This window comes from Heterodontus francisci, chromosome 10 (assembly GCF_036365525.1).
Source record: "Heterodontus francisci isolate sHetFra1 chromosome 10, sHetFra1.hap1, whole genome shotgun sequence".
Classification (NCBI taxonomy): Eukaryota; Metazoa; Chordata; class Chondrichthyes; order Heterodontiformes; family Heterodontidae; genus Heterodontus; species Heterodontus francisci.
The window spans coordinates 26,977,771-27,004,775 of record NC_090380.1 but is presented as its reverse complement, the minus strand read 5'-3'; the positions used below and the strand labels follow the sequence as shown (position 1 = coordinate 27,004,775).

General features: G+C 43.6%; 1 protein-coding gene across 1 annotated transcript in view; it reads right to left on the bottom strand.

Annotated features, from left to right (window-relative positions):
• LOC137374157 (uncharacterized) overlaps nt 1-27,005 on the bottom strand; it is a 214,612-nt gene that overhangs the window by 40,286 nt on the left and 147,321 nt on the right. The window contains exons 27-32 of the mRNA XM_068039937.1: nt 19,986-20,041; nt 14,684-14,787; nt 13,318-13,355; nt 8,767-8,846; nt 3,032-3,084; nt 2,628-2,685 (exon numbers count right to left, since the gene is read on the bottom strand). Of these exons, the coding sequence (XP_067896038.1) occupies nt 2,628-2,685; nt 3,032-3,084; nt 8,767-8,846; nt 13,318-13,355; nt 14,684-14,787; nt 19,986-20,041 (389 nt within the window). The remainder of the gene's footprint in view (nt 1-2,627; nt 2,686-3,031; nt 3,085-8,766; nt 8,847-13,317; nt 13,356-14,683; nt 14,788-19,985; nt 20,042-27,005) is intronic.

Sequence of the window (27,005 nt, the reverse complement as noted above, 5' to 3'; positions counted from 1 at the left end):
GAAACAGGAGAGGAGAGGTCACCCTGTTGGGAGTCTTTTATAGACCTCCGAATAGTTCCAAAGATGTAGAGGAAAGGATAGCGAAGATGATTCTCAACAGGGGCGAGAGTAACAGGGTAGTTGTTATGGGGGACTTTAACTTACCAAATATTGACTGGAAATACTATAGTTCGAGTACTTTAGATAGGTCAGTTTTTGTCCAGTGTGTGCAGGAGGGTTTTCTGACACAGTATGTAGACAGGCCAACCAGGGGCAATGCCACATTGGATTTGGTACTGGGTAATGAACCCGGCCAGGTGTTAGATTTAGATGTAGGTGAGCACTTTGGTGATAGTGATCACAATTCGGTTAGGTTTACCTTAGCGATGGGCAGGGACAGGTATATACCGCAGGGCAAGAATTATAGCTGGGGAAAAGGAAATTATGATGTGATTAGGCAAGATTTAGGATACGTAGGATGGGGAAGGAAACTGCAGGGGATGGGAACAATCGAAATGTGGAGCTTATTCAAGGAGCAGCTACTGCGTGTCCTTGATAAGTATGTCCCTGTCAGGCAGGGAGGAAGTTGTCGAGCGAGGGAGCCGTGGTTTACTAAAGAAGTTGAAGCGCTTGTCAAGAGGAAGAAGGCGGCTTATGTTAGGATGAGACGTGAAAGCTCAGTTAGGGCGCTTGAGAGTTACAAGCTAGCCAGGAAGGATCTAAAGGGAGAGCTAAGAAGAGCAAGGAGAGGACACGAGAAGTCATTGGCGGATAGGATCAGGGAAAACCCTAAGGCTTTCTATAGGTATATCAGGAATAAAAAAATGACTAGAGTTAGATTAGGGCCAATCAAGGATAGTAGTGGGAAGTTGTGTGTGGAATCAGAGGAGATAGGGGAAGCGTTAAATGAATATTTTTCGTCAGTATTTACAGTAGAGAAGGTAAATGTTGTCGAGGAGAATACTGAGATTCAGGCTACTAGGCTAGATGGGATTGAGGTTCACAAGGAGGAGGTGTTAGCAATTTTGGAAAGTGTGAAAATAGATAAGTCCCCTGGGCCAGATGGGATTTATCCTAGGATTCTCTGGGAAGCCAGGGAGGAGATTTCAGAGACTTTGTCCTTGATCTTTATGTCGTCATTGTCGACAGGAATAGTGCCGGAAGACTGGAGGATAACAAATGTTGTCCCCTTGTTCAAGAAGGGGAGTAGAGATAGCCCTGGTAATTATAGACCTGTGAGCCTTACTTCGGTTGTGGGTAAAATGTTGGAAAAGGTTATAAGAGACAGGATTTATAATCATCTAGAGAAGAGTAAGTTCATTAGCGATAGTCAGCACGGTTTTGTGAAGGGTAGGTCGTGCCTCACAAACCTTATTGAGTTTTTCGAGAAGGTGACCAAACAGGTGGATGAGGGTAAAGCAGTGGATGTGGTGTATATGGATTTCAGTAAGGCATTTGATAAGGTTCCCCACGGTAGGCTATTGCAGAAGATACGGAAGTATGGGGTTGAAGGTGATTTGGAGCTTTGGATCAGAAATTGGCTAGCTGAAAGAAGACAGAGGGTGGTGATTGATGGCAAATGTTCATCCTGGAGTTTAGTTACTAGTGGTGTACCGCAAGGATCTGTTTTGGGGCCACTGCTGTTTGTCATTTTTATAAATGACCTGGAAGAGGGTGTAGAAGGGTGGGTTAGTAAATTTGCGGATGACACGAAGGTCGGTGGAGTTGTGGATAGTGCCGAAGGATGTTGTAGGGTACAGAGGGACATAGTTAGGCTGCAGAGCTGGGCTGAGAGATGGCAAATGGAGTTTAATGCGGAAAAGTGTGAGGTGATTCACTTTGGAAGGAGTAACAGGAATGCAGAGTACTGGGCTAATGGGAAGATTCTTGGTCGTGTAGATGAACAGAGAGATCTTGGTGTCCAGGTACATAAATCCCTGAAGGTTGCTACCCAGGTTAATAGGGCTGTTAAGAAGGCATATGGTGTGTTAGCTTTTATTAGTAGGGGGATCGAGTTTCGGAGCCACGAGGTCATGCTGCAGCTGTACAAAACTCTGGTGAGACCGCACCTGGAGTATTGCGTGCAGTTCTGGTCACCGCATTATAGGAAGGATGTGGAAGCTTTGGAAAGGGTGCAGAGGAGATTTACTAGGATGTTGCCTGGTATGGAGGGAAGGTCTTATGAGGAAAGGCTGAGGGACTTGAGGTTGTTTTCGTTGGAGAGAAGGAGGAGGAGAGGTGACTTAATAGAGACACATAAGATAATCAGAGGGTTAGATAGGGTGGATAGTGAGAGTCTTTTTCCTTGGATGGTGATGGCAAACATGAGGGGATATAGCTTTAAGTTGAGGGGTGATAGATATAGGACAGATGTCAGAGGTAGTTTCTTTACTCAGAGAGTAGTAGGGGCGTGGAACGCCCTGCCTGCAGCAGTAGTAGACTCGCCAACTTTAAGGGCATTTAAGTGGTCATTGGATAGACATATGGATGAAAATGGAATAGTGTAGGTCAGATGGTTTCACAGGTCAGCACAACATCGAGGGCTGAAGGGCCTGTACTGCGCTGTAATATTCTAATTCACTAACTGTACCATATGTGATATTAAGCTTGTGTTAGTTTTCATTTAAATCTATGACAATTAAACGTACCATTTGAAGAGCTGTTCATAATTTCCACAACAGGAGCAAAGCTGGAATTTGAGAATTTCTGAAATAAAAAAAATGCAAAAGTTAGTGTGCTGAGCAAAGTAGGGAACTAGCAATGAGTCACATCACTCTGTTAGATCCAGGCTGTTACAGAGGCAAATGTGACAAATAATCAGCACCAGCAATGCCCCAAAATTAGCCAAGAGGTGGCTAATCACTTAATTTTTTTTGGTGATATTGGAGGAGGGAGGAATGTTTTCCATGCCAGTTAAGACTCGATCGTTGCTAAATTGGGACATTCACAGTGCCATTATCTGCTATGAACCATACGAAGCAACCTGGACTAATTCAAAGATTAAACTATTTGACATCACTTGAGATAAAGTTTATATGGTTATGGTACCTACTTGGTCTTGTGTTTGATCATCATTTTCAAGCCTCCTTTGTTTTGATCCATTTTCTGTATGAAATACAATGCAAACAGTGATAGCTGTTTTATTTCTTGATGAATTAAATTGTGTCAACATCATTTTATACAAAAAAATTGCCTGCACACATCCTACTAAATTTGCCATTATCCAAACTCACTGTACCATTATAAATACAATCTGAATTTCTTAAACAAACAGAGCAATTAATTCACCTGTTGAAGGGTCATTATACAACAGCGCTTTTGGGAAAATATATTCCCCCAACGGCTTGTTGCGACTGCAGGGTGAACATTACAGGTAACAGATGCTAATGATCGGATTTGTGTGTATGTTGTTCATACTGTGGTTAGTAATGAAGCAATCAGCTGAGCAAAACAAAGATGCAAAGAATTTGAATCAGAAGTTAACGCTGTCAAAGAAACAGAAAATGCCACATCATTTCAATATATTGTTGATGTACAGGAAACTTAAGTGATATTTCACATTCTATGTAAGGTAAACAATGGCACAGTTCCCCTGTTACATCATATCTATGATAACTATATTGCCAGCACCAGGCCAAGGCTTCCTGGAATGGAAATTTAAATAATGTTTGTAGCAGTTCAGGCATAAGAACAAACAAACTTGCATTTCTGTGGGCGGCACAGTGGCGCAGTGGTTAGCACCACAGCCTCACAGCTCCAGCGACCCAGGTTCAATTCTGGGTACTGCCTGTGCGGAGTTTGCAAGTTCTCCCTGTGACTGCGTGGGTTATCGCTGCGTGCTCCGGTTTCCTCCCACCGCCGAAGACTTGCAGGTTGATAGGTAAATTGGCCATTATAAATTGTCCCTAGTATAGGTAGGTGGGAGGGAAGGGGGGGGGATGTGGTAGGAATATGGGATTAATGTAGGGTTAGTATAAATGGGTGGTTGATGGTCAGCACAGACTAGGTGGGCCAAAGGGCCTGTTTCAGTGCTGTATCTCTAAATAAAGAAAATTAAATTTTTTTAATGTGAGGCGACCTTAAGAGGCCCACCTTAAAAGACTGTTAGTGAAGGTCACCAAAGGAAGTGATGTCGCCTACCTGGAGTGGCTAAAGGTCCAGCAAGAGAACAGTTGGCAGGAGACCTCAAAAGACTGCAATGAGCAAGTCTGCAGACAGGAACCTGGAAGGTGTTCAAACTCTGAGTATGGTAGGTAATTTGCCAGGAGATCAGAGCTTTCAAATAATCTGGCAGTGGTTTGAAAAATTTGAAAAAAAAGTAGTACAGCCATATCTGCTTTAATTTTCCCTTTTTTTGCTTCTTGGGTAGGGCCTAAGCCAAAAACCATGGGAAGAAAACAACAGTGCCACTGGAGGTCCAGCACAAAGTAAAAGGCTGGTTGTGGCAGCTGCCAATACTGCAAGCTGTGGAGAGAGAAGATCGAGAGTGAAAAAAATGCTCTCTCAATTTAAAAAAAATGAACCAGCCTGTGTAAACAAAAAATAACTGCTCTCCCAGTTTAAAAAAATGAATAAAGCTGTGTAAACAAAAGCAGCTTTAGTCTCACTTTTAAAAGGGGGCAGGCCTGCAAAAATGAACCTGTCTATAAAAGGAAACAGAAAGCTGTACCTGTAAAACAGAAGATCCATAAAGCAGACAGCCTGTAAAAGAAGTGTGCCCTGTGAAAAAGAAAACCCACAAATGTCTAATATTTATACATTAAAAAGCAGGATCATCCAGAAGATGGCTTTCAGGTATCCAACTATTGATTGGAAGGCTTGGAACATAGCACCTGAATTTAAACTGTTTTGACAGTGGATGGAACTGTGCTTCCTGGAGCAAGAAATGAGCGAACCACAAAAACAAGCTATAAAAATCAAGATCACACTAAGCAATGAGGGCCTGCAACAGACCAATACATCAGGATTGTCATCTGAGGATGAGAAGCAAGCTACAGACATTCCTGGAGGGGCAACTAAAAGTACAGGTCAATTTCTGAGTACATAGACTTGAGCTTATGATCTATCGACAAAAGCAAAATGAGTCCATTGTCCAGTTTGTTGCAAGGTGCCGAGACAAAGCTCCAGAATGCGACTTCACAGACATTGAATTGTCGGAACATACTACAGAACTAGTAATCACCTCTACATCAATAGAGACCTTTCATAAAGACCTGCAAGAAAAGAAAAAAGGCACACCATAGATGCGCTACCTAATGATGGATGGAAATTTGAAGCCATCATGGCTAGGCGCCAACAGTTACAAGCATTGGGGATGGCTACGACAATTGGTATGGTAACTGAGGCTTAGAAGTCTTGTGGCAACTGCGGCCTGATTCACCCAATTCGCAGTTGCCCGGTGTACCAGGACCAGTGCAAAGCTTGTGGCTTGTGAGGACATTGGGCAAGACAGTACAAAAGGCCGAACTCAGATAATGCACACAGGAATGGTGGTGCATCACATGCAGAGAGAATGTCTGCAAGACAGGATGGCAAATGTAACAAAAGGTTTACCAATACACAACAAAAGCCCAAGCAGGTACATCAGATCAGCAGAGAGACAGATTGTCAGGAGGACACGAATGAAGAATGAACTCGTGCGAATAGTGAGCAAGTGTTTCACAGAGTTAATTTGGATCAACGTGTCAATGCTATTACACAATCAGAGGCATTTGCCATGATCGGGATGTCCACAGAAGAGTGGCGAACATAAGCTCAGAGTGAAAATCAACACCTGAGCAAGTGCAAATATTCTACCCATCCGTATAATGAAGAACATGTACTTAAAGAAATGGGAACCTATGGTATCGACTACCACAGCTAGGCTGACTGCTTATAATGGTTCTCCAATCAAGTGCATTGAAAAGATAACCTTGTAGTGCAGCGATGGGAGCTCCGAACGGCTATCACAAATGTTTTATTTTGTAGACACAACTGGACCAGCTGTCGCAGGACTTCCAGTATGCCGAGGTTTATGAATTGACACAATGCATGGTCAGATGGTAGAAAATATCCAGGGTGAGTGTATCGGGTTGGCCCATGTAAAGGACGACACAAAGGCTAGGAATCTTAACACAAAGAGGCGATATGACTGGGAGTCTCTCCTCGGGCTTCAGTTCATTACAGCAAATATCTGGAACAAATATGTTGACAGTCATTATTTTTCTAAGCTTTCTAAACAAGGGAAGATGAAGGCATCGTATGACAGGCAAGCAGCACCAGAATTAGCTTGCTTGCTAGTGGACAGAAGGTTAGGGTCCTCAATCATGCATCAGGAACTTGGTATCCTGCAGAGGTTGCTAGGATATGCAACCAGCCCAAATCATACAAGGTCCAGATACCCAATGGCACGATTCTCAGATGGAACCAAAGTCAACCCAAGAGCTGTATGATAACACTATATGTGATAACCCTGTGGCATGTTCAAAGACAAAATCTGAAGATGAACATACAGGGGTTATGAGCACAGAGGAAGAACATGTCAACCAGAGTTCTGAGAGGAATTGTCGAGACGAGCTCAGCTCTGGGAAATGGTTTACGAATACAAGATCGGGATGAATAAGCAAACCTCCACACGGGGCAGCACAGTGGTGCAGTGGTTAGCACCGCAGCCTCACAGCTCCAACAACCCGGGTTCAATGCTGGGTACTGCCTGTGCAGAGTTTGCAAGTTCTCCCCATGACTGCGTGGGTTTTCGCTGGGTGCTCCGGTTTCCTCCCACAGCCAAAGACTTGCAGGTTGATAGGTAAATTAGCCATTATAAATTGCCCCGAGTATAGGTAGGCGGTAGGGGAATTGTGGTGATGCGGTAGGAATATGGGGTTAATGTAGGATTACTATAAATGGGTGGTTGTTGGTCGGCACAGACTTGGTGGGCTGAAGGGCCTGTTTCAGTGCTGTATCTCTAAATAAAATACATTTTAGAAACAGTGTTGAACTTGCTTACTTGTAAATAATGTTTCGTTTTCAATCATATGTAGTAGTCTGAACCGCAACAACATTGTATAGAGTACATGTTTTTATCTTCAGAAAAAGGGGGATGTTGTGGGACGACCTTAAGAGGCTGTTAGTGAAGGTCACCAGAGGAAGTGATGTTGTGTTACACATGACCAGGGAGTTGTGGGTGTAGCCCGACAGAGTGAGATGGGTGTAGATGTGTTCATGCAGTAGCTGTATATATGTATATGTTCCAGTTAAATTATAATGAAAACCCACATTTTCTTTGGATATTACTTGTAGTCCTGTGATTATTATAATAGTTCACATACCAAAGGAACAGGTAATATTACACTTTTTGTGTTTTGAGGATATCCCAAAGTACTTCATAGCCAATCAAGTAATTTTGAAGTGTAGTTACACAGCAGCCAATTTAAACACAGCAAGATCCTGAAATGGGATAAATGCCACAATAATCTGTTTTGGTGATGTTGGTTGACAGATAAATGTTGATCGAAACACTATGAATCCCCTTCTTCTCTTGGAATTGTGCCATAGAATCTTTTACATCCACCTGAAACAGTAACTGAGGCCTCGGTATAACATTCCATTCACAAACAGTGCCTCTTAACAATGCAGCACTCACTCAGAACTGCACAGAACTGTCAGCCCAGATTATGTACTCAAGATCTGGACTGAGACGAACTCACAACCTTCTGATTCAAAGGTAAGGCAGTGCTGAGCCATATTCACACTATTCATTGGCTGTGTACCATTAACTGAACAATTTTACCCCAAGATTTAGTATTAATAAGAAAAAGGTATAGGCATGAATGACTGAAGAATATGAGCAAAGTACATTTATATTTATCTCTAACAAATCGTTTATTTGATTAAGTAACCATCCCAAATATTTCTGCTCAATTGTACAGGTAAGAAAAATCAATTTAACACTCTTTGGGAAGTAGCTGTATTTTAGCATCTGTATCTAAATCCAGCAAGAACATGCATTGCAACAAGCTACATATCCATTGTTACTCTGTTGCAATGAAAGTACATACTAAATGCAACATAAGAATGTACTTAACTGAAAAAAGCCCATTGCAATTCATGGAACCTGACTCTGGTGTCACACAACACAGGCTACAATGTAAGGGAGCTTTAACCAAACAGAAGCCATCATCTTGCACAATCTATAGGCCAGTTGGCAACAAATAAAGGAATGATCATCAAGCTTCCATCAAGCTAACAATATTACAGTGGATTTGGTACCAGTTTTTCCTTTGGGTAATTGTCATTGGTTCTGAGATTTGGAATTCAGGTTACCATGCTGGAAATGGCTGCTGTGGTCCCTTGGATAAATACAGGATACCTTTGGGGCTTATTGGATACATTATTTATCTAATAAGCAGTACTAAACAAATAAGTGTATTATGATCTAACACTTTCAAGAATCTGATAAATTTAGGCATTTACCAATTGCTGTGGGGCCAGAATTCAATTTACCAAACTGGCAAACATGCACTGTCGGTGTACCTACGCCAGATAGACTGTAGCGGTTCAAGAAGGTGGCTCACCACCACCTTCTCAAGGGCAATTAGGGACAGGCAATAAATATTGGCCTTGCCAGCAATGCTCACATCCCATGAATGAATAAAACAAAATGCTCCACTGCTCAGTACAACCAGATCACGTGATTCTACTAACGCTGGCCAATACTGTGATGCCACAGTAACACTTCCTTTCCTTGTGGGAGCAGAAAGACTATTAAAAAAAATTCATTAACAAATGTTAAAGCATTACATTACTCACTAGATTTAACGCTGGCTTGTATACAGGTGCCAGTAAATATTGGCAAGTCGTCACTTTCATCTGTGTCAGAACTGATTGCCCTTTAGTAAGAAAGCATATTTTAATTATGAGTGCAGTGTTACAGGAATAACATTGGGCTAGATTCTGACTTTTTGTGATGGTGTAAAACGGGTGATAATGGGCAGAATCTAATTAGCCTCATGGAAGCAGCTTTGGAGGTGGGAGCGAGGGTAAATTTGTTAAGATGCGCATTGGACTGGCTCCCCGATGTATTCCCGCCTCCGTGCACTTTTGCCAGAGGCGAGCTAAAAGCAACAGCAGCTACCCTCCTGGCAGTGGTGGGCAGACAATTAGGGTAATTTAAATGCTAATTAAAAAGGTTGAACTGAGTGCCATGAGATCTTGTGAATGGCACACTGTGTGTGGTCCCCCACTGTGTTGGCTCCACTGGCAGGTGAGAAAAGGAGGCTTCAGAGCAGGAGTCAGAGTCTCCTAACATTTGAAGCTGTGGGGGAGCTCAGCGGTAGTAAATAGCAAGGCTGCTGTTTGCCCACATTGCAGCCTTGCCACTGAGCCCTGAGATGGTGGAGACAGCTGTCTCCGATGGCCATATGCATTAACCTTTTCAGCCGTTCCATGGATGCTAATGGTGGCTGCAGTGACTCCCTGCTGCTCCATCAGTCCGTTCTTTAGCAACACTCCTACTGATCTCATAGTGTGGGCTGCCAGCCTTCACTGGAATGAGCCGCGAGGTCTAGCGTTCCTGCCTCAGGAACCCGTCCACTGTCCTTAATTGGCTGGCAAATGCGGAGGCGACCTCTTAATTGGCCACCTTCTATAAGATTCCCTGCTGGTGCACCTCTGACCTGACCTGGAAATGGTCCCGACCGCTGAAAATGTTTAGAGCTGAGAAGACTCCGTCTAATGAATCAGCAGCCCGTTTTACACTATCGGATAAAGTCAAGATCTACCCCATTGAGGTGATAGATCACTCATCTTCCACATTCAAAAATAACAACTTATATTTATATAGTGTCTTTAACATAATAAAATGTCCAAGGTGCTTCGCAGGAGCATTACAAAACAAAAAATAACAAGCCACGTAAGGAGATATTAAGTCAGATGACTAAAGGCTTGGTCAAAAAGGTAGGTTTCAAGGAGTGTCTTAAAAGAGAAAAGCAAGGTAGAGAGACAGAGAGGTGTAGGGAGAGTATACCAGAGCTTAGGGTTTAGGTAGTTGAAGGCACAGCCACCAATGGTGGAGCGATTGAAATTGGGTATGGCCAAGAGGACAGAGTTAGCAGAGCACAGATATCTCGGAAGGTTGTGAGGCTGGAGGAGATTATAGAAATATGGAGGGGCGAGGCCATAGATGGATTTGAAAACAATGATGAGAATTTCAAAATCAAGACTTTGCTTGACCTGGCGGTCACTGTAGGTCAGCAAGCACAGGGGTGATAGAGGAACAGGACTTGGTACGAGTAAAGACACAGCCGGCAGATTATTGGATGACCTGAAGTTTACGGAAGGTAGAATGTGAGAGACGAGCCAGGAGTGCATTGCAATAATCAAGACTAGAGGCAATGAAGGCATGAATGAGGGTTTCAGCAGCACAAGAACAGAGGCAGGGGTGAAGTTGGGTGATGCTACGGAGGTGGTCTCAATGATGGCACGACTATATGGTCGGAACTCTTCTTGGGGTCAAATATGACACCAAGGTTGTGAAGGGTCTGGTTTAATCTCAGACAGTTGCCAGGAGGCCAGTAGCTAGGGAATGGAGTTTGCAGCGGGGACCGAAAGTGATGGCTTCAGTCTTCCCAATATTTAATTGGAGGAAATTTCTGCTCATCCAGTACTGGATGTCACATAAGCAGTCTGACAATTTAGCAACAGTAGAGCAGTTAAGAGAGAGGTGATGGTGTGGTACAACTCTTTAAAAGAGCTTCAATCTTTAAATATGCAATAAGAAATTGCCATCAGTCCATAGGGTGAAACATTCATTGGCTAAAAGAAGTAACAATCCATGAAACTGGCATGGCGACCGAAGCATTACAGCAAATGATCAAATTAGCAATGAGAGCTACTGACACGCAGGACAGTGTAAGCGGCTCTGTAAGCAGTGCCACTCAAAAAAAGGTGATGCAGTCAATTGTGGGGGGAGCGGTGTATGTTAAAGTTCAACTTTTTTCAAAGAATAGCAAGGACTCTGGCCTTGATTTCCTTGGAATTTGCCCCAACTTCCCGCCGTAACTTTGGTGGGAGACAGGCAGAAACCCTAGGGAAACAATGTGGAACAGCTGATTATTTGCTGAAGTTACGAAAGAAATCTCTCAGATATTCAGGTCCCTTATCTACTGTTAGGCATTATAACTCATTCAGTCCACATAAAATAAGGAAACTACACAGTAGGACAAAACTGGTGGATGGCTACTACAGACCTTTCTTTTTAGCTGAAGTAAATCAGCCAATGACTAGCAGATGGGGTGCATATGTGTTTTTAATTTACTCATAAACTACAGCAGAGTCTATTTACTCAGCAAGCAAAGTTTCTACAGCAAATTTATGAACTACAGGTATTCATTCTCGGGATGTGAACGTCATTGGCCAGACCGGCACTTATTGTTCATCCCTAATTGTCCTGAGCAGATGATGGTGGGTCGTCTTCTTAAACCACTATAGTCCTTGTTTATAATGGCATGATACAAGTGATTGGCTTGCTGGGCCACTGCAGAGGCTAGTTCAGAGTCCGCCATGTTAGGAGTCACATATAGAACACAGCTAAGGACAGCAGCTTTCCTTCCCTAAAAGGACATTATTGAACCAGTTTTTACAATAATTCGACAGCTCTAACACAAGAGATATCCACCAAGGGCAATTATAGAGTGAACAACATGGAATTGCACTGGGTGAGATGCAGAGCACAAGCAAGCAAGAAGAACTGGGGGTGGCACCTAAGGAGGAAGACACTGCTAGCTGGAGGGTTAAGTAGTTTCTCTCTGAGCTTGTCAAGAGCCAATGAGCTCAGTTCTCTTAAGATCAGCTTTTAAAGGGACTTTCGTTTGCCTATCATCAAATGTATAAGCAGCCACTGAAGATGGTGTCTGACTGCTGCAGTAAGTGGGTCAATTGGAGGAGCCCAGTGCCTCTATTCTAGCATGATGGATGACTTCACAGCACGGATGTCAATCCTGGAATGTGAGGCAGTTCCAGGGACATCTGAAGCAAAACCTCCAAGGGAAGTCTGCATTATAACTGATGTCACAAGGACCTGAGGTATTACAACTTCTGACCGCCAAGCAATTGGGCAAGGTCAAGGCAGATTTCTCACAGGGCTTCACTGATGTCATTGGTATCCTTGGGTCTGGAAATCTGTAGCCATGCAGAGCCAGATGTCGGGCACTTGTCCCATGGTAGGAATGCATTCAAATGATAGTTCAGTCTCTCACATTCATGTCCTCTCACCTCCCCCTTGGAGGCCTACACATATGACAGAACAAAAGTAAGTCCAGGGTGCCCAGCCAGTCACAGAAGAGATGCAGCTTGCAGAAGCTCAGTCGGTGGTTACTGTGAGGTGAGGGCTACTTTACTCCCAGTGACGCAGGGCAGCGAGCCACCTCATGCCCTCTTGCAACTCAGATAGCATCTATGAGGAGCATTAGATTAGGGTCAGGAGTTGACAGTTCATACACTAGCACCAAGGGGAAGCACTGTGGTAAGCAGCATCAGGCATCCACATAATATGGGCTTTCATTTTAAAAATCTGTACACTACCATTGCTCTGGATGCAGATATTATCTTTAGACAGTTTGGATTGTCTTTCATGGATGGTATGAAGGGCAGCTGTTGTGTTGTGTGCACAAAAAAGTGTCTGTACATGATGACATTTCTGCAGAGGTAAGGTGGAGGGGGTGGGGGGGTGGGGTTGGGGAGGGAGAGATGTAGACAAGACTGTTATACAGTAGCCAGATATGAAAGTCAAAACAATGCATCTTCTATTTATGATGAAATAAAATAATACTTCCATCTAAATTTTACCAAGTGCTTCCCTGAATGAATTGCTTTTCTCCCCTCTAGAAATGCAATGACTGCTGTAGAAAAATAGAACATAGAACAGTACAGCACAGTACAGGCCCTTCGGCCCACGATGTTGTGCCGACCCTTTAACCTACTCTAAGATCAAATGTGGCAACCATTTGCACCAGCCATGTACTATAGTCATTAGATCAGTTTTAACGTTTGATGGAGGAACACTGGCTGGGACATTAGGAGAACTAACTGCTGAGAGAATAGTGGCAGAGTATTTTTCATATCCATCTAAACCATCAGATCAGGCCTTGTTTAATGCCTCATCCAAACAATGGCACCTCTAAAATGCATACTTTCGTCCCTCAGTACTGGAGTGGAGCATTGGCCTATTCTGCTCCAGTCCTGGTATGGATACAAATCCATAGGGCACAGAGGTAGCAGTGTTACCAAAACAAGCCAAGCTGACACCTCAAGAGCAAACAAAGATTTTTAAAAGCCAGTTTATTGTGACATAACATCACTTACCTCTTTCTTGCAGTACTTGCTCTCTGATTAACATTTCCCTTGTAGAATTGGAAATACAAGAAGTTAAAATTAGACAATGCCATAAAAATCAAGGTTATGAAAGCTAAGCAAACTGTTCTGCTTTCTGCATCTTAAATGGAAAAAGTGTTATGAATGATTGCCATTATCTCATACATTCAGAATTGTAATTAAAATGACAGAAATTTTTAATGCTCTGATCTTTTTAAACTTCAGTACTCATGAGAAGTGTAATGTCAGGTTGCAGAAAGATAATAAATGGAGACACTGAGGAACAGGGTTTGGACCCCTGCAGTTTCTAATCTATGTACATGACCTGGATTGCTGTTCAATGCAGTAGCGGATGTCACAGTGACTGACCCCGGTGACGTTCTCTGCAGGTGCTTGGAAGGCCTATGTGATCTAAAAGTTGAAGGTAGTTGTAATCTTCACAGCCAATAGCAATGCAGGGTTGATTGTCACTATTGATTTTCATGGACCAGGCAGAACACTGCAGACTCAGCCTCCATATTCACTCTAAACCTCATCATACTACGACTCCTCCACCATGACTAGGTAGTTGGGTTTGGCTCCGGGTGTTTGTCCTACTTCAGGTGCGCTGTCTACATTCTTAATGGTCCTGGACTGCCCTCTCCAACTCCCGCTGCACTCGGAGATAGTAGGCAATGAGCACTGTACCTGTTCCATGAGGGTTGAAAAATTATCAGTGCTATTGAATACCAGCAGTGTTGTGTTGATGTTACAAAAATTGACCTTCCTTCATAGAGGTTTACAGCACAGGAGACCACTCAGCCCATTGTATCTATCCTGGCACTTTGCTAGAGCAATTCAAAAGTAATTCCACTGCCCTGCTCTGTCCCTACAAAATGTATCTACATCTTCTTCATATATTGATCCAATTTTATCTTGAACTAAAAAATGATTTCTGTTGCAACCACTCCCTGTGACAAAGCATTCCATTCTTTGACAACACTCTGTAAACAGATTTCCCCGAACCTCCTTGCTCACTCTCTTAGTGGCAATGTTAAATTGATGACCTCTCCCATTATGAATGGAAGTTCATTCATATCTCCCCCATGTAACCCTTCACAAGTTTCTCCAGATGGTGTTTTAACAAGGTCTTAAAATGAAAAATACTGTTTTTTGATCAACTATCTTGGTCATTTGCAGCTCAGAGTACCAGGAACAATGAATGGTTTTCTATCAATCTTAAATAGCAATTTGCTAACATCTACCTTTTCATTGAAATCAACTCACAAAGTTCTAATTACTGTGCTAAATAAACTCAGAACTTTTACTTGTTCACAAAGGACGAATATAAGGGTGCAATTACTGTATGTCTACTTACTGATGTTTTTGACTGAGATTTCTTGGGATAGGAGGCTTCAAGATCATCATCATTCCCCTCCATCTCGGCAACATTATCATCTGTATCACTGCCAGCAGCACTACCTTTTAAGAGTGATCAAGTTAGTCAGAATTCAACCTAGCCTTGATCATTCAAAGTCACGATCCAGTAACTCAAATTACCAATGTAATTAAAATGAGTGCCGAAATATTTGAATTATCCAGTATTTCAAATTACCAACTTTAAATTAAGCGTAGACTCTCGCTTTGAATTACGAGTAGGTATCAGCCTCACTTAAGTGATAGCACTCTTGCCTCTGATTCAGAAGGTTGTGGCTTCACTTGCCAGACTTGACTGTAAAAATCTAGGCTGACATTTCAGTACAGCATTGAGAGAGTGCTACACTATTTGAGGTGCCATCCTACAAATGAGACATTAAATTGAGACCCTGTCTACCCTCTTCGGTGGCCATAAAATATCCCATGGCATTATTTCAAAGAGAAGAAGAGTTCTCCTCCATGCCATGGCCAATACTTATCACTAAAACAGATTATCCAGTCGTTAATACAATTGGCTGCCACATCTCCGACAACAGTGGTCACACTTGTGGCTCTGAAAGGTGCTATATAAAGGCAAGTTCTTTCTTTACCTGGGTAGAAATGAACAAAGTATATATTTATCATGGATTTTAACGCACCACTCTCTCTTTTGACATGAGCTGAAGTAGGTGCTTATGTGTTAAAATCTATAGAAAATGGTGACCTTGCTGTTCAATATCTTAGGCTATAATTTTATCCTTGTATTTTCACATTTACATTGGTATTTATATTTTATTAACTTTTTCCCCCTGAATTTAGAGTTACAATCATCAAGGAAAGAACAAAACACACAGGCAGAAATTGTAAATTTAATAAAAGGCAAATTGAGGACTGAAGTCAGAAAGCTGTTCACTTAAAGTGATCAACACATGTAAACTAGTGGAGGCCAAAGCCCTGGAACCAGTTAATAAACTATTAAATGCTGTAATGGGGAGATATACTACACTTTGAATGTGGCAGGGCAAGTTCATAAAGCTGTTAAAAAGAGCAAATTGAATCAGTGGCTTTATAAATAGAGGCAATAAGTACAAAAGCAAGCAAGTTATGCTAAACATTTATAAAACACTGGTTAGGCATCACAGAGTCATAGAGTCATTTATGGCACAGAAGGAGGCTATTTGGCCCATCGAGTCCATGCCAGCTCTCCACAGAGCAATCCAGTCAGTCCCATTCCCCCGCTCGATCCTGCAGCCCTGCAATTTATTTCCTCCAAGTGCCCATCCAATTTCCTTTTGAAATCATTGATTGTCTCCACTTCCACCACCCTAGTGGATGGCGAGTTCCAGGTCATTACCACCCACTGCGTAAAAAAATTCTCCCTCATATTCCCCCTTCATCTCTCACCCAAAACCTTCAATCCTGGTCCTTATACCATTAGGTGATGGGAACAGTTTTTCCTGTCTAACTTATCTAAGTCATAATCTTGTACACCTCTACCAAATCTCCCCTCAATCTCCTTTGCTCCAGGGAGAAAAACCTAACCTTGTAACTAAAATCCTCCATCCCTGGAATCATTCTGGTAAACCTCCTGCCTCAAGAACCCGCATCTGATGAAGTATTATGTAAAACTCTGGACACCACACTTTAGGAAGGATTAGCACCTTCAAGAGGGTGCAGAAGAGATCTACTGGAATGGTCCCAGGGATGAGGACCTTCAGTTATGTGGACAGAATGAAGAAGCTGGGATTATTTTCCTTAGAGGAGAGAAGGTTCAGGGGAGATTTAACAGTGATGTTCAAAATTATGAAGGGTTTTGTTAAAGAAAATAAGGAGAAACTGCTTCCACGGGGGGAGGATTGATAACCAGAGGACATAGATTTAAGATAATTGTTAAAAGAACCAGTGGGGAGATGAGGAGAAATTACTTTATGCAGTGAGTTATGATGATCTGGAATGTTCTGCCTGAACAGATCCTGAAGCAGATTCAATGATAACTTTCCAAGTGTTAATGGATATATTCTTGAAATGGAAATATTTGCAGGCCTATGCGGGAAAAGCAGGGTATGGGACTAATTGGATAGCTCTACCAAAGACACCATGGGCCAAATGGCCTCCTCTTGTGCTGTAAGATTCTATGATTCTATGAACTAAAATGGGCCAAATGGTCTTCCTCATCAAGGTTATCTTGTGATATTGTAAACTATAGGATACTGATGCTTATGCAAAGTTATACACACTATATGCCGTCTGCAACATGTACCTGATTAGGTTCTGAATAAATGTTTTATCATGCTTTGATATTTCTTCAAGGTTTTAATGTTTCTTTTCCATCTCTTCTGCCATTAGAAGGAATACATCTGGTGCCTTTATTCTCAGAATAGGGGACATCATCCACCCAAGGTGAGTGGGGGAGAACAGGCTACTGGAGGCTGAAATGTTATTCACTCCAGAAGCTTCCTCCGGCAATACTTCAGGATCTAAGTTTGCTTTTGATCAATACAACACAGGGACTACTTCTCATATGACGGTTCAAACACACATATGTTTCATCCAAAGGTCTACAGGGAATGCTATGTATTTTATTGAATGCGGAGGACATAGAATCATAGAATGGTTACAGCATAGAAGGAGGCCATTCGACCCATCATGTCCATGTCAGCTCACTGCAAGAGCAAATCAGCCAGTCCCACTCCTCCGCCCTTTCCACGTAACCCTGAAAATTTTCTCTCTTAAGGTGCTTATCCGATTCTCTTTTGAAAGCAACAACTGAATCTGCCTCCACCACATTCTCAGGCAATGCATTCCAGATCCTAACCTCATGCTGAGTAAAAGGTTTCTTCTTATGTTGCCTTTGGTTCTTTTGCCATTCACCTTAAGTGAGTGTCTTTCTGCCAATGGGAACAGGCTCTCCCTGTGTACTCTGGTCATGCATGATTATGCCATTCACCTTTTGGGCTCCTCACTGATATGTAGAGCAGTGAATATATAAGATAGTCTTTGGTTTATTAACTTGCTATACCCTTGGATTTCAGGATTTCCAGGATTCTAACTGTAAAATCCATGAGGGATGCTGCAGGATTTATTTGAGAGAATCTGTCCCAATATGAATCAGGCTCTGAGGGTTCATCAGGTGTCAATGTTTCCTGGGCAGTAAGTGTTGACAGCTAACTCAACCATGGTAGCATCATAGCCTAGCATGGTCTTGTCCTCCCCAAAGTTTGCACACATGCACTTCCAGTGTGGCCTGCAGAATAGAGATCAGGAGAGGGAATCCTGGCTGATCTTCCCCTCCTTAGTCAAGGCTGTTTTTGTTAACCAAAAGTATTAATGGATATGGGGCAAAGGCAGGTATATGGGGTTAGGTCACAGATCAGCTATGATATTATTGAATGGTAGAACAGGCTCAAGAGGCTAAATGATCTACTCCTGATTCTCTGTTAATAGAGGAACTATAGGGGAATTATAGCATTCCTATCACCACTCTGGCTGAGATCAGCTAACTCACCACAGACTAGTGATAGGGCCTGGGACATTCTAGCATATGACTCAACTATTCAGGGTCCTAAGCAGCTAAGCCATTAGGAAGCATCTCATTGTGTTTGATTTAGGTAAGATAAGACTTGCAAAAAGCTAGGCAGCTGCTTGATTCTTTTGATGTCAATACGTAAGGAAATGCCATCAATAAACAAGTTAGAAAATTGGGTGGTGTAGTACAGAACCTTGCAGTATTCTCAGTCATGGTGAGATCCACCAGATCGAGTTCACATGACCTTTACAGACAATCTTTTGGACCAATGTGCAGAACCTCTCTGAACCATCTGCAAGGCAGTGATCTGGATTGGCATGGATTTTTTGCACCAAGTATTATTACCTTAAATCAGCAGCTCAGGACAATCAGCTGTTCAGCATTCGTGTGTCTAATCTGGCCTAAAATCCTAGCCCAGCCCGCAATCCGAGCCCAGCCCACGATCTCTTCCCTGCTCATGACTGAAATCCACTCATACCAACCCCCAATCTTCTTGATTTCTGGAGGAGCATTCTCAGTGTCCCTGTTTTCTGCCTTGTACCACAGGCTTTCTTGCCAGGCAGCCAGCTATCCTTCAATCCGACTGGTCTCCAGGCACGAAACAGCGTAAAAATATTCTCATGAGGCCCTGCTGTTAAATTCGGCAGGACCTCTGCATTCTCAGCATTTCCAACCACTGACAGACGCCCCCGCTCCGTCCCTGCCTCCCCATAAATATCAGGCTTAAGAGCCTAACTGGGGTAAAGGCGCAAAAGACCTAGTGTTAACAGATACACAAATCATTAAAAGCAGCAGAGATTAATAAGGTCATAAAATGTGCAAAAAAACCACTGGGGTTACTTCTAGAGGGATAGAATTCAAAAAAAGAGAAGTTATGTTAAACTTGTATAGAACCTTGCTTAGACCAGACTTAGTTCTGTGCATAGTTCTGGTCTGCATATTATAAAAAAGGATATTAGAAGCACTGGAGAAGGCACAAAAAAGATTTACACAGATGATACCAGAGCTGAGAGGGTATAACTATCAGGAAAGACTGGACAGGCTGGGGCTCTTTTCTCTAGAAAGGAGAAGACTTGACCTGTTAGAGGTCTTTTAAATTCTGAAAGGGTTCGATAGGATAGACGTAGAGAAAACATTTCCACTTGTGGTGGATTCCAAAACTAGGGGCCATAAATATAAGATAGGCACTACTAAATTCAATAGGAATTCAGGAGAAATTTCTTTACCCAGAGAGTGGTGAGAATATGGAACTCATGAGGTACTTGAGGCAAATAGCATAGATACATTTAAGAAAAAGCTAGATAAGTACAGGAGGGAGAAAGGAATAGAAGGTTACGCTGATAGTATTAGATGAAGTAAAAAGAGGGTATGAGGGGACTCGTGTGGAGCTTAAACAACAGGATAGACCAATTGGGCCGAATGGCCTGTTTTTAGACTGTAAATTCTATGGTTTCATCAAGAAGAGTATGCAACAGGGCTTGGGCTTTTCCAGCTCAATGCCACATCACAATCAGCTGAAAGGGAGTCTAATTCAAGTTTATCCTTTCTGGAGATATACTGTACCAGGGAATAGGAGTGAAAACCAACCAAATTCAACCAGCTGTATTGGCAATTGCAGGGAGGCAAACACGGTACATATTGGTACAAAGCTATCCTGATACTTTTAAAAGTCCAGCCCTTCCACAGTGAGTGAAAAAAGGAGTGCTATTGAAAGTAAATATGTAACGGATCAACTTACTGTAGACTGATCTCCTGAGTTCGGGATTTTCTTTTCGATGCATTTTGCAATAAATGCTAAAGCAAAAACAAAGAACAAGAGTCGTGATGAAAGAAAACTGGAAGAAATAACAACCAGGTTCATGGACTATTAACTCTCACAGCACAACAGTATAACATCATGCATGACTGACAAAGAGCTCTATTAGTGTGGGGTTGTGGCTCCAGTGTACTGGACCAGGGTGTCGATGAACACTTCCCAATCTCAACCAGGCCATCAATGAGGGAGAGGGAAGTCTGACGCAGAGGCAAATCTCTCCTGCAAGGAGAGGATCAACACAAGCCAGCTTTGCAGGTTTCCTAATGGCTAGTTAGATCATAATGGAAAAGGGATGGACCATCTAGTAAGATGCAGAGAAGAAAAAGACCAACCCATGTCTAATTGCCAGGTTTGATTTCCAGATCTTGCTTGATGTGGCAGTAAAGTATGATGGGAAGAGTGGGGACATGTTTGTGGGTGGATCGTGATTAGGTTGAGATGGAAGTGATGGTATTTGCTAGAACTTGGGGAGTATGGCTGTGAAACAGGAAGTTATACTTTACAGTGTGAAAAATGGAGAGTGAATGCTGCAAGATAGGGTCAGGTTAAAACTCCTATGGTTAAGGATTTTTTATAAACACAGGAACTGCTTATGTTTTAAGGTGTTGCCACAGAAGAGCTAGGCTGGGACAAACAAGTGGCAGAGGAAACAATAATAAAAAACAACTTAGATTTGGGATTATTTCAGATATTGGATCATTCCCCTTTTGGAAACATTCCTGACTGATAAACATCTATATTGGTTCCAATCCTGGGGGAGGCTTTTGACCGCAATTGGCCAAAGCAGAAATCTTCCACACCCCACATATTGGCACCAATCCCTGCATCTGAATGGTGAGGCCCGAAGGGTAAAGAATATTCGTTCTCCGGCTTCATTTCCATCAAGCTGCAGTCCTGCTACATCCAGTCGTGAATGATGGTAAACAACTAACAGGAGGAAGAGGCTCCATCAATATCCCCAACCTCAACGATGGGGGAGCCCAGCACGTCAGTGCAAAAGACAAGGCTGAAGCGTTTGCAAACATCTTCAGCCAGAAGTGCCGAGTGGATGATCCATCTTAGCCTCCTCCTGAGGTCCCCAGCATTACAGATGCCTGTCTTGAGCCAATTAGATTCAGTCCACATGTTATCAAGAAATGGCTGAGCACTGTGGGTACAGCAGAGTCTATGGGCTCCAACTTCATCCCAACTATCATGCTGAACACTTGTGCACCAGAACTAGCCATGCCCCTCGCCAAGCCGTTCCAGTACAGCTACAACACTGGCATCCAACCGACAATGTGGAAAATTGCCCAAGCATGTCCTGTCCGACAAATCCAATCCGGCCAATTACCACCCCATCTGTCTACGCTCAATCATCAGAAAAGTCATAGAAAGTGTCATCGGCAGTGCTATCAAGTGCCACTTACTCACCAATAACCTGCTCACTGACCTCAGCTTGGGTTCCACCACGTCCACTTGGCTCCATATCTCATTACAACCCTGGTCCAAAATTGGACTAAAGAGATGAATTCAAGGCGAGTGTGACTGCCCTTGCCATCAAAGCAGCATTTGATTGAGTGTGGCATCAAGGAGCTTTGGCAAAATATAAGTCAATGGGAATCAGGGGGAAATCGCTCCACTGGCTGGACTCACACCTAGCACAAAAGATGATGATTGTGGTTGTTGAAGGCCAATCATCTCAGCCCTAGGACATTGCTGCAGGATTTCCTTAGGGCAGTGTCCTAGGCCCAACCATCTTAGTTGCTTCATCAATGACCTTCCCTCCAAAATAGGGTCAGAAGTGGGGATGCTCATTGATGATTGCAGTGTTCAATCCCATTCCTCAGATACTGAAGCAGTCCATGCCTGCATGCAACAAGACCTGGACAACATTCAGTCTTGGGCTGATAAGTGGCAAGTAACATTCACACCACACAAGTGCTAGGCAATGACCATCTCCAACAGGAGAGAATCTAAGCACCTCCCTTTGACATCCAATGGCATTATGATCACCAAATCCCCCACCATCAACATCCTGGGGTTCGCCATTGACCAGAAACAGAACAGGACCAATCATTTCAATACTGTGGCTACAACAGCAGGTCAAATGATGGGAATGCGGCAGTGAGTAACTCACCTCCTGACTCCCTAAAGCTTTTTCAGCACCTCCAAGACACAACTGAGGAGTGTGATGGAATACTCTCCACTTGCTTGGATGAGTGCGGCTCCAACAACACTCAAGAAGCTCAACACCATCCAGGACAAAGCAGCCCATTTGATTGGCATCACATCCACCACATTCACTCCCTCCACCACTGGCGCACAGTGGCAACAGTGTATACCATCTACAAGATGCACTGCAGTAATTCACCAAGGCTCCTCCAAAACCGCGACCTCTAACAAAGGGTTGTCCAACCTTTTTGAGTACTGGACCACATTACAATTTTTGTCTTCCACAGGGGACTGGTGAGACAATTTCGGAAAGATAAAGGCATTAAAAATTTAGCTTACTATTAATCAAAACAACACCAAATGTGCATTTTTGTGAAGAAACCTTCAAATGGGAAGATTAATTTGACTTACTTTCTCGTCACTATGTTTGGCATTGATTTAATGAGATACCTGGAATTTTGTTGCTTGCACAAGTAATCAAAGGATGTACACACACTTCTTGTAGTGATGCAGAATATTTCTGATAGATGTCTACCTGTCAGGAGTGATCTTGATCATTCTCTCTCGCCCTCTCTCTCTCTCTCCTTCTCCCCCGTGACCCCCTCTCTGTGTCATTGCCCCCCCATGTCATCCTCACTCTTTGTGTCATCCTCGCTCTCTGTGTCGTCCTCCCTCTCTCTGTCCCCCCTCTTTCTCTCTGTCCCTCCTTTTCTCTCACAGTCCCCTCCTCTCTCTGTCCCCCCCTCTATCGCTCTGTCCTCCTCTCATTCTGTCCTCCTCTCTCTCATTCTGTCCCTCCTCCCCCTCGCTCTCTCCCTGTCCCCACCTCTCTGTCCTCCCTCAGCTGCTTGCTCCCCACTTCAACCTACCCGTGGGCTACTCGCTCCTGGCCTCGCCACTTCCCTCCCCTCTGCCTCTGCTCCCCACTCCCACCTGCTTCTGCTCCCCGCTCCCTCCTGCAATCAACACCTTTCTTTCCCCGCATGGGGGATTCAGGGGAGAGAGAGAGTGACAAAATACGCAGGGGAGGGGAGGGAGAATGTGAGCGGGATGGAGCAGGGAGCAGAAGCGGGAGGGAGTGGGGAGCGTAGGCAGAGCAGAGGTGATAAAGTGGCGAGGCTGGGAGCGAGTGCCCACAGGTGAAGTGGGGGGTGGGGGGAAGGTGGGTGCGAAGCGGGGAGCAAGTGGCTGAGGGACGAGAAGTGGAGAAGTGTGGGAGGCAGCGGCGAAAAGATGCGTGATGGCAGGAGGGAGCGGGGTACTGTTGGGGGTGGGATGGAGGCGGCGATCACAGCCACTGTGGGCATTTGGGTTTCATTTGCTTTTGTTTTTGTGATAAATTGAGCAGTGCCAGCTTTAATGCTGGCAGCTGCCAAAAACATTGCAGACAGTGACGTTTCAGTGCATGAGGCTGCGTTTATGCATGTGCAAGTATTGCACCACCTAGTGACTGCAGTGTCAGCAAACACAGACTTTTTTTTTTACAAAATTGCAATGTCAGTTTCAGAGCTGACAGGTGTTCGGAACGGGAACTGTGGCTTCCAAACTTCAAACAGAATCTGTCTGACGTTTGAAAACCACTGTTCCCACTCCCTGCACCTGTCAGCTGTGAAACTTACTTGTGATTTTTTTAAAAAGCCAATCTGGAAGAAGAGCCAATTGGAAATTTCTCATCTCTGAAATACATCCACGGGCCGGATGGAAACCTTTGGTGGACTGGAACCTGGCCCTCAGGCCGTATGTTGGACAACCCTGCTCTACCACCTAGAAGAACAAAGGGCAGCAGACACAAGGGAACACCACCACCTCCAAGATCCCCTCCAAGGCACACACCACCCTGACTCAGATATATCCCTATTTCTTAATCGTGGCTGGGCCAAAATCTTGGAACTCCCTCCCTAACAGTACTGTGGGTGTACTCACACCACACAAACCACAGTGGTTCAAGAAGGTGGCTCACCATCACCTTTTCAAGGGCAATTAGGTATGGGCAATAAATGCTGGCCTTGCCAGCGACACCTGCAACCCATGAACAAACAATAAATAATGACTTGCCACAGTCATTTAGGCATATGTCTTCCCAAGACTGGACCATTCTGCTTCGGCTGGGAGTTTCCATCTTCCCCAAGCAATGTTCCTGTTGGCTTTGGAGAGGTCCAGTGGATCTGGACAACATCCAGGCTTGAGCTGATAAGTGGCAAGTAACATTCGTGCTACACAAGTGCCAGGTAATGAGCATCTCCAACAAGAGAGAATCTAACCACCTCCCTTCGATGCTTAATGGATTACCATCACTGAATCCCCCATTACCACCATCTTTGTGGTTATCATTGATCAGAAACTGAACTGGACCAGCTACATAAATACTGTGGCTTACAAGAGCAGATCAGAGGCTGGGAATTCTGCAGCGAGTAACTCACCTCCCGACTCCCCAAAACCTTTCTACCATCTGCAAGGCACAAGTCAGGATTGTGATGGAGTACTCTTCACTTGCCTGGATGGGTGCAGCTCCAACAACACTCAAGAAGCCTGACACCATCCAAGACAAAGCAGCCCGCTTGATTGGCACTCCAGCAACAACTTTAAGCATTCACTGCCTTCCGTCACTGCAGCACAGTGGCTGCAGTGTGTACCATCTACAAGACACATTGAAGGAACTTGCTAAGGCTTCTTCAACCTTCCAAACCCATGACCTCTACCACCTAGAAGAACAAGGGCAGCAGACACATGGGAACACCACCACCTACAAGTTCTCCTCCAAGTCACACACCATCCTGACTTAGAAATATATCGCTGTTCCTTCATTGTGGCTGGGACAAAATCCTGGAATTCCCTCCCTAACAGCATTATGGGTGCAGCACTACATCACACGGACTGCAGCAGTTCAAGAAGGCGGCTCACCACCACCTTCTCAAGGGCAATTAGGAATAGACAATAAATGCTGGCCTGGCCAACGATGCCCATATCCCATGAATGACTGAAAAAAAAGCAGAAGAGTTCTCCCAGTGTTCTGGATAATATTTATCCCTCAACCAATATCATCAAAACAAATTATCTGCTCTTATCTCAGTGCTGTTTGTGCACAAATTGGCTGCCAAATTTTCTACATTCCAACAGTGACTGCACTTTTAAAAAGAAGTACTTCATTGGCCGTAAAGTGCTTTGGGACATCATGAGGTTGTGAAAGGCGCCATAGAAATGCAACTCCTTCCCTTCGTTAGATAAGTTACATCACACCAAGTTGAATGCAGCTACTGGTGAAAGAAGATGTTTCTATTTGTTGGGGAGACCAGAACTAGGGGCCAAAAATATAAGATATTCACTAATAAATCCAATAAGGAATTCGGGAGAAACTTCTTTAGCTAGAGAGTGGTTAGAATGTGGAACTCAGTACCACATGGAGTAATTGAGGCGACTAACATAGCAACATTTAAGGGGAGCTACATAAACACATGAGGGAGAAAGGAATAGAAGAATATGTTGATGAGGTTAGGTGAAAAAGTGTGAGAGGAGGCTCACATGGAATACAAACACAAGTATAAAGCCACTGGGATGAACAGTCTAGCTGTAATGCTGTAAATATTATGTAATGATGTGACTCTCAGCAAGATTACTGTAACTATTATGATTAATTTGGTAATTATGTTTTCTTTGTATATGTGATAAAGTAATCTTGGAGCTACAATTGTTTGCATTAATATCTTGAGTAAACCAAGAAACAAATGGCTTCAACTTTATTTAGTCTATTGGAACAATATCTCAAAAAGTGTTATTTAGGTTGGTTTGATGTCAAACAACTTGAATTGAGCTAAATATGCAATCATATATCAAACCCAAGGCATACAATGGTAAAATGCAATTGATATATTAGCTTTGTTAAGTTAAGAAAGTTAGGTAAGTTTCTTCCAGTCATACACAGGAATTAACAAGCTCAACTGCAGAGTAGCTGATTAGTTACGTAGCTAACCAGTCCAATCTGGTTGCTGCAATTTCAGCTTCAAAAAGTATAAATACAGAGGTCTGGATGCAGCCTGCAAACAGAGTGTAGATTGTAAGCAGAGTGTGGAGATATGAGCTTGGTGAGTGGGGAGTTGGGGGGAGGAGGTGCTCCTTGTTTCTACTTTTTTTAAACACTCCGGCATTTGGTTCTTACTTTGGTGCAGTGGAAGGTGCTGGTTGGTGAGTAACTGGCAAGCTATTCCAGTTCTAATAAATAATCTGTGAAGTTAAGGTATGGCAGGGCAGCTCGGCTGAGTGGAATGTACAGCCTATGGCATGTGGGAAGTCATGGGTACACCATTTGTCCTAGATATATACATGTGCAGGACGTGTCACCAGTTGCACAAGCTTGAGTTCTGGGTTTTGGAACTCGACCGGCGGCTGGAGTCACTGTGGTGCATCCGCAAAGCAGAGAACTAAGTGGATAGCGCATTTAGGGAGGTGGTCACACTGTGGGTTAGGAGTGTGCAGGCAGATAGGGAATGGATGACTGCCAGGCAGTCTAAGAGAACCAGACAGGTAGTCCACAAGTCCCCTGAGACAATCTCACTCACCAATGGGTATTCCATTTTGGATACTGGTCAGGGTGATAGTTCTTCAGAGGAGTGCAGTCAGAGCCAAGTTTGTGGCACCACAGATGGCTCAGCTGCACAGGAGGGAAGGAAGAAGATTCGAAGAGCAGTAGTGATAGGGGATTCGTTAGTTAGAGCAACAGAAAATGATTTCTGCAGCAATAAACATGACTCCAGGATGGTGTGTTGCTTCCCTGGTGCCAGGGACAAGGATGTC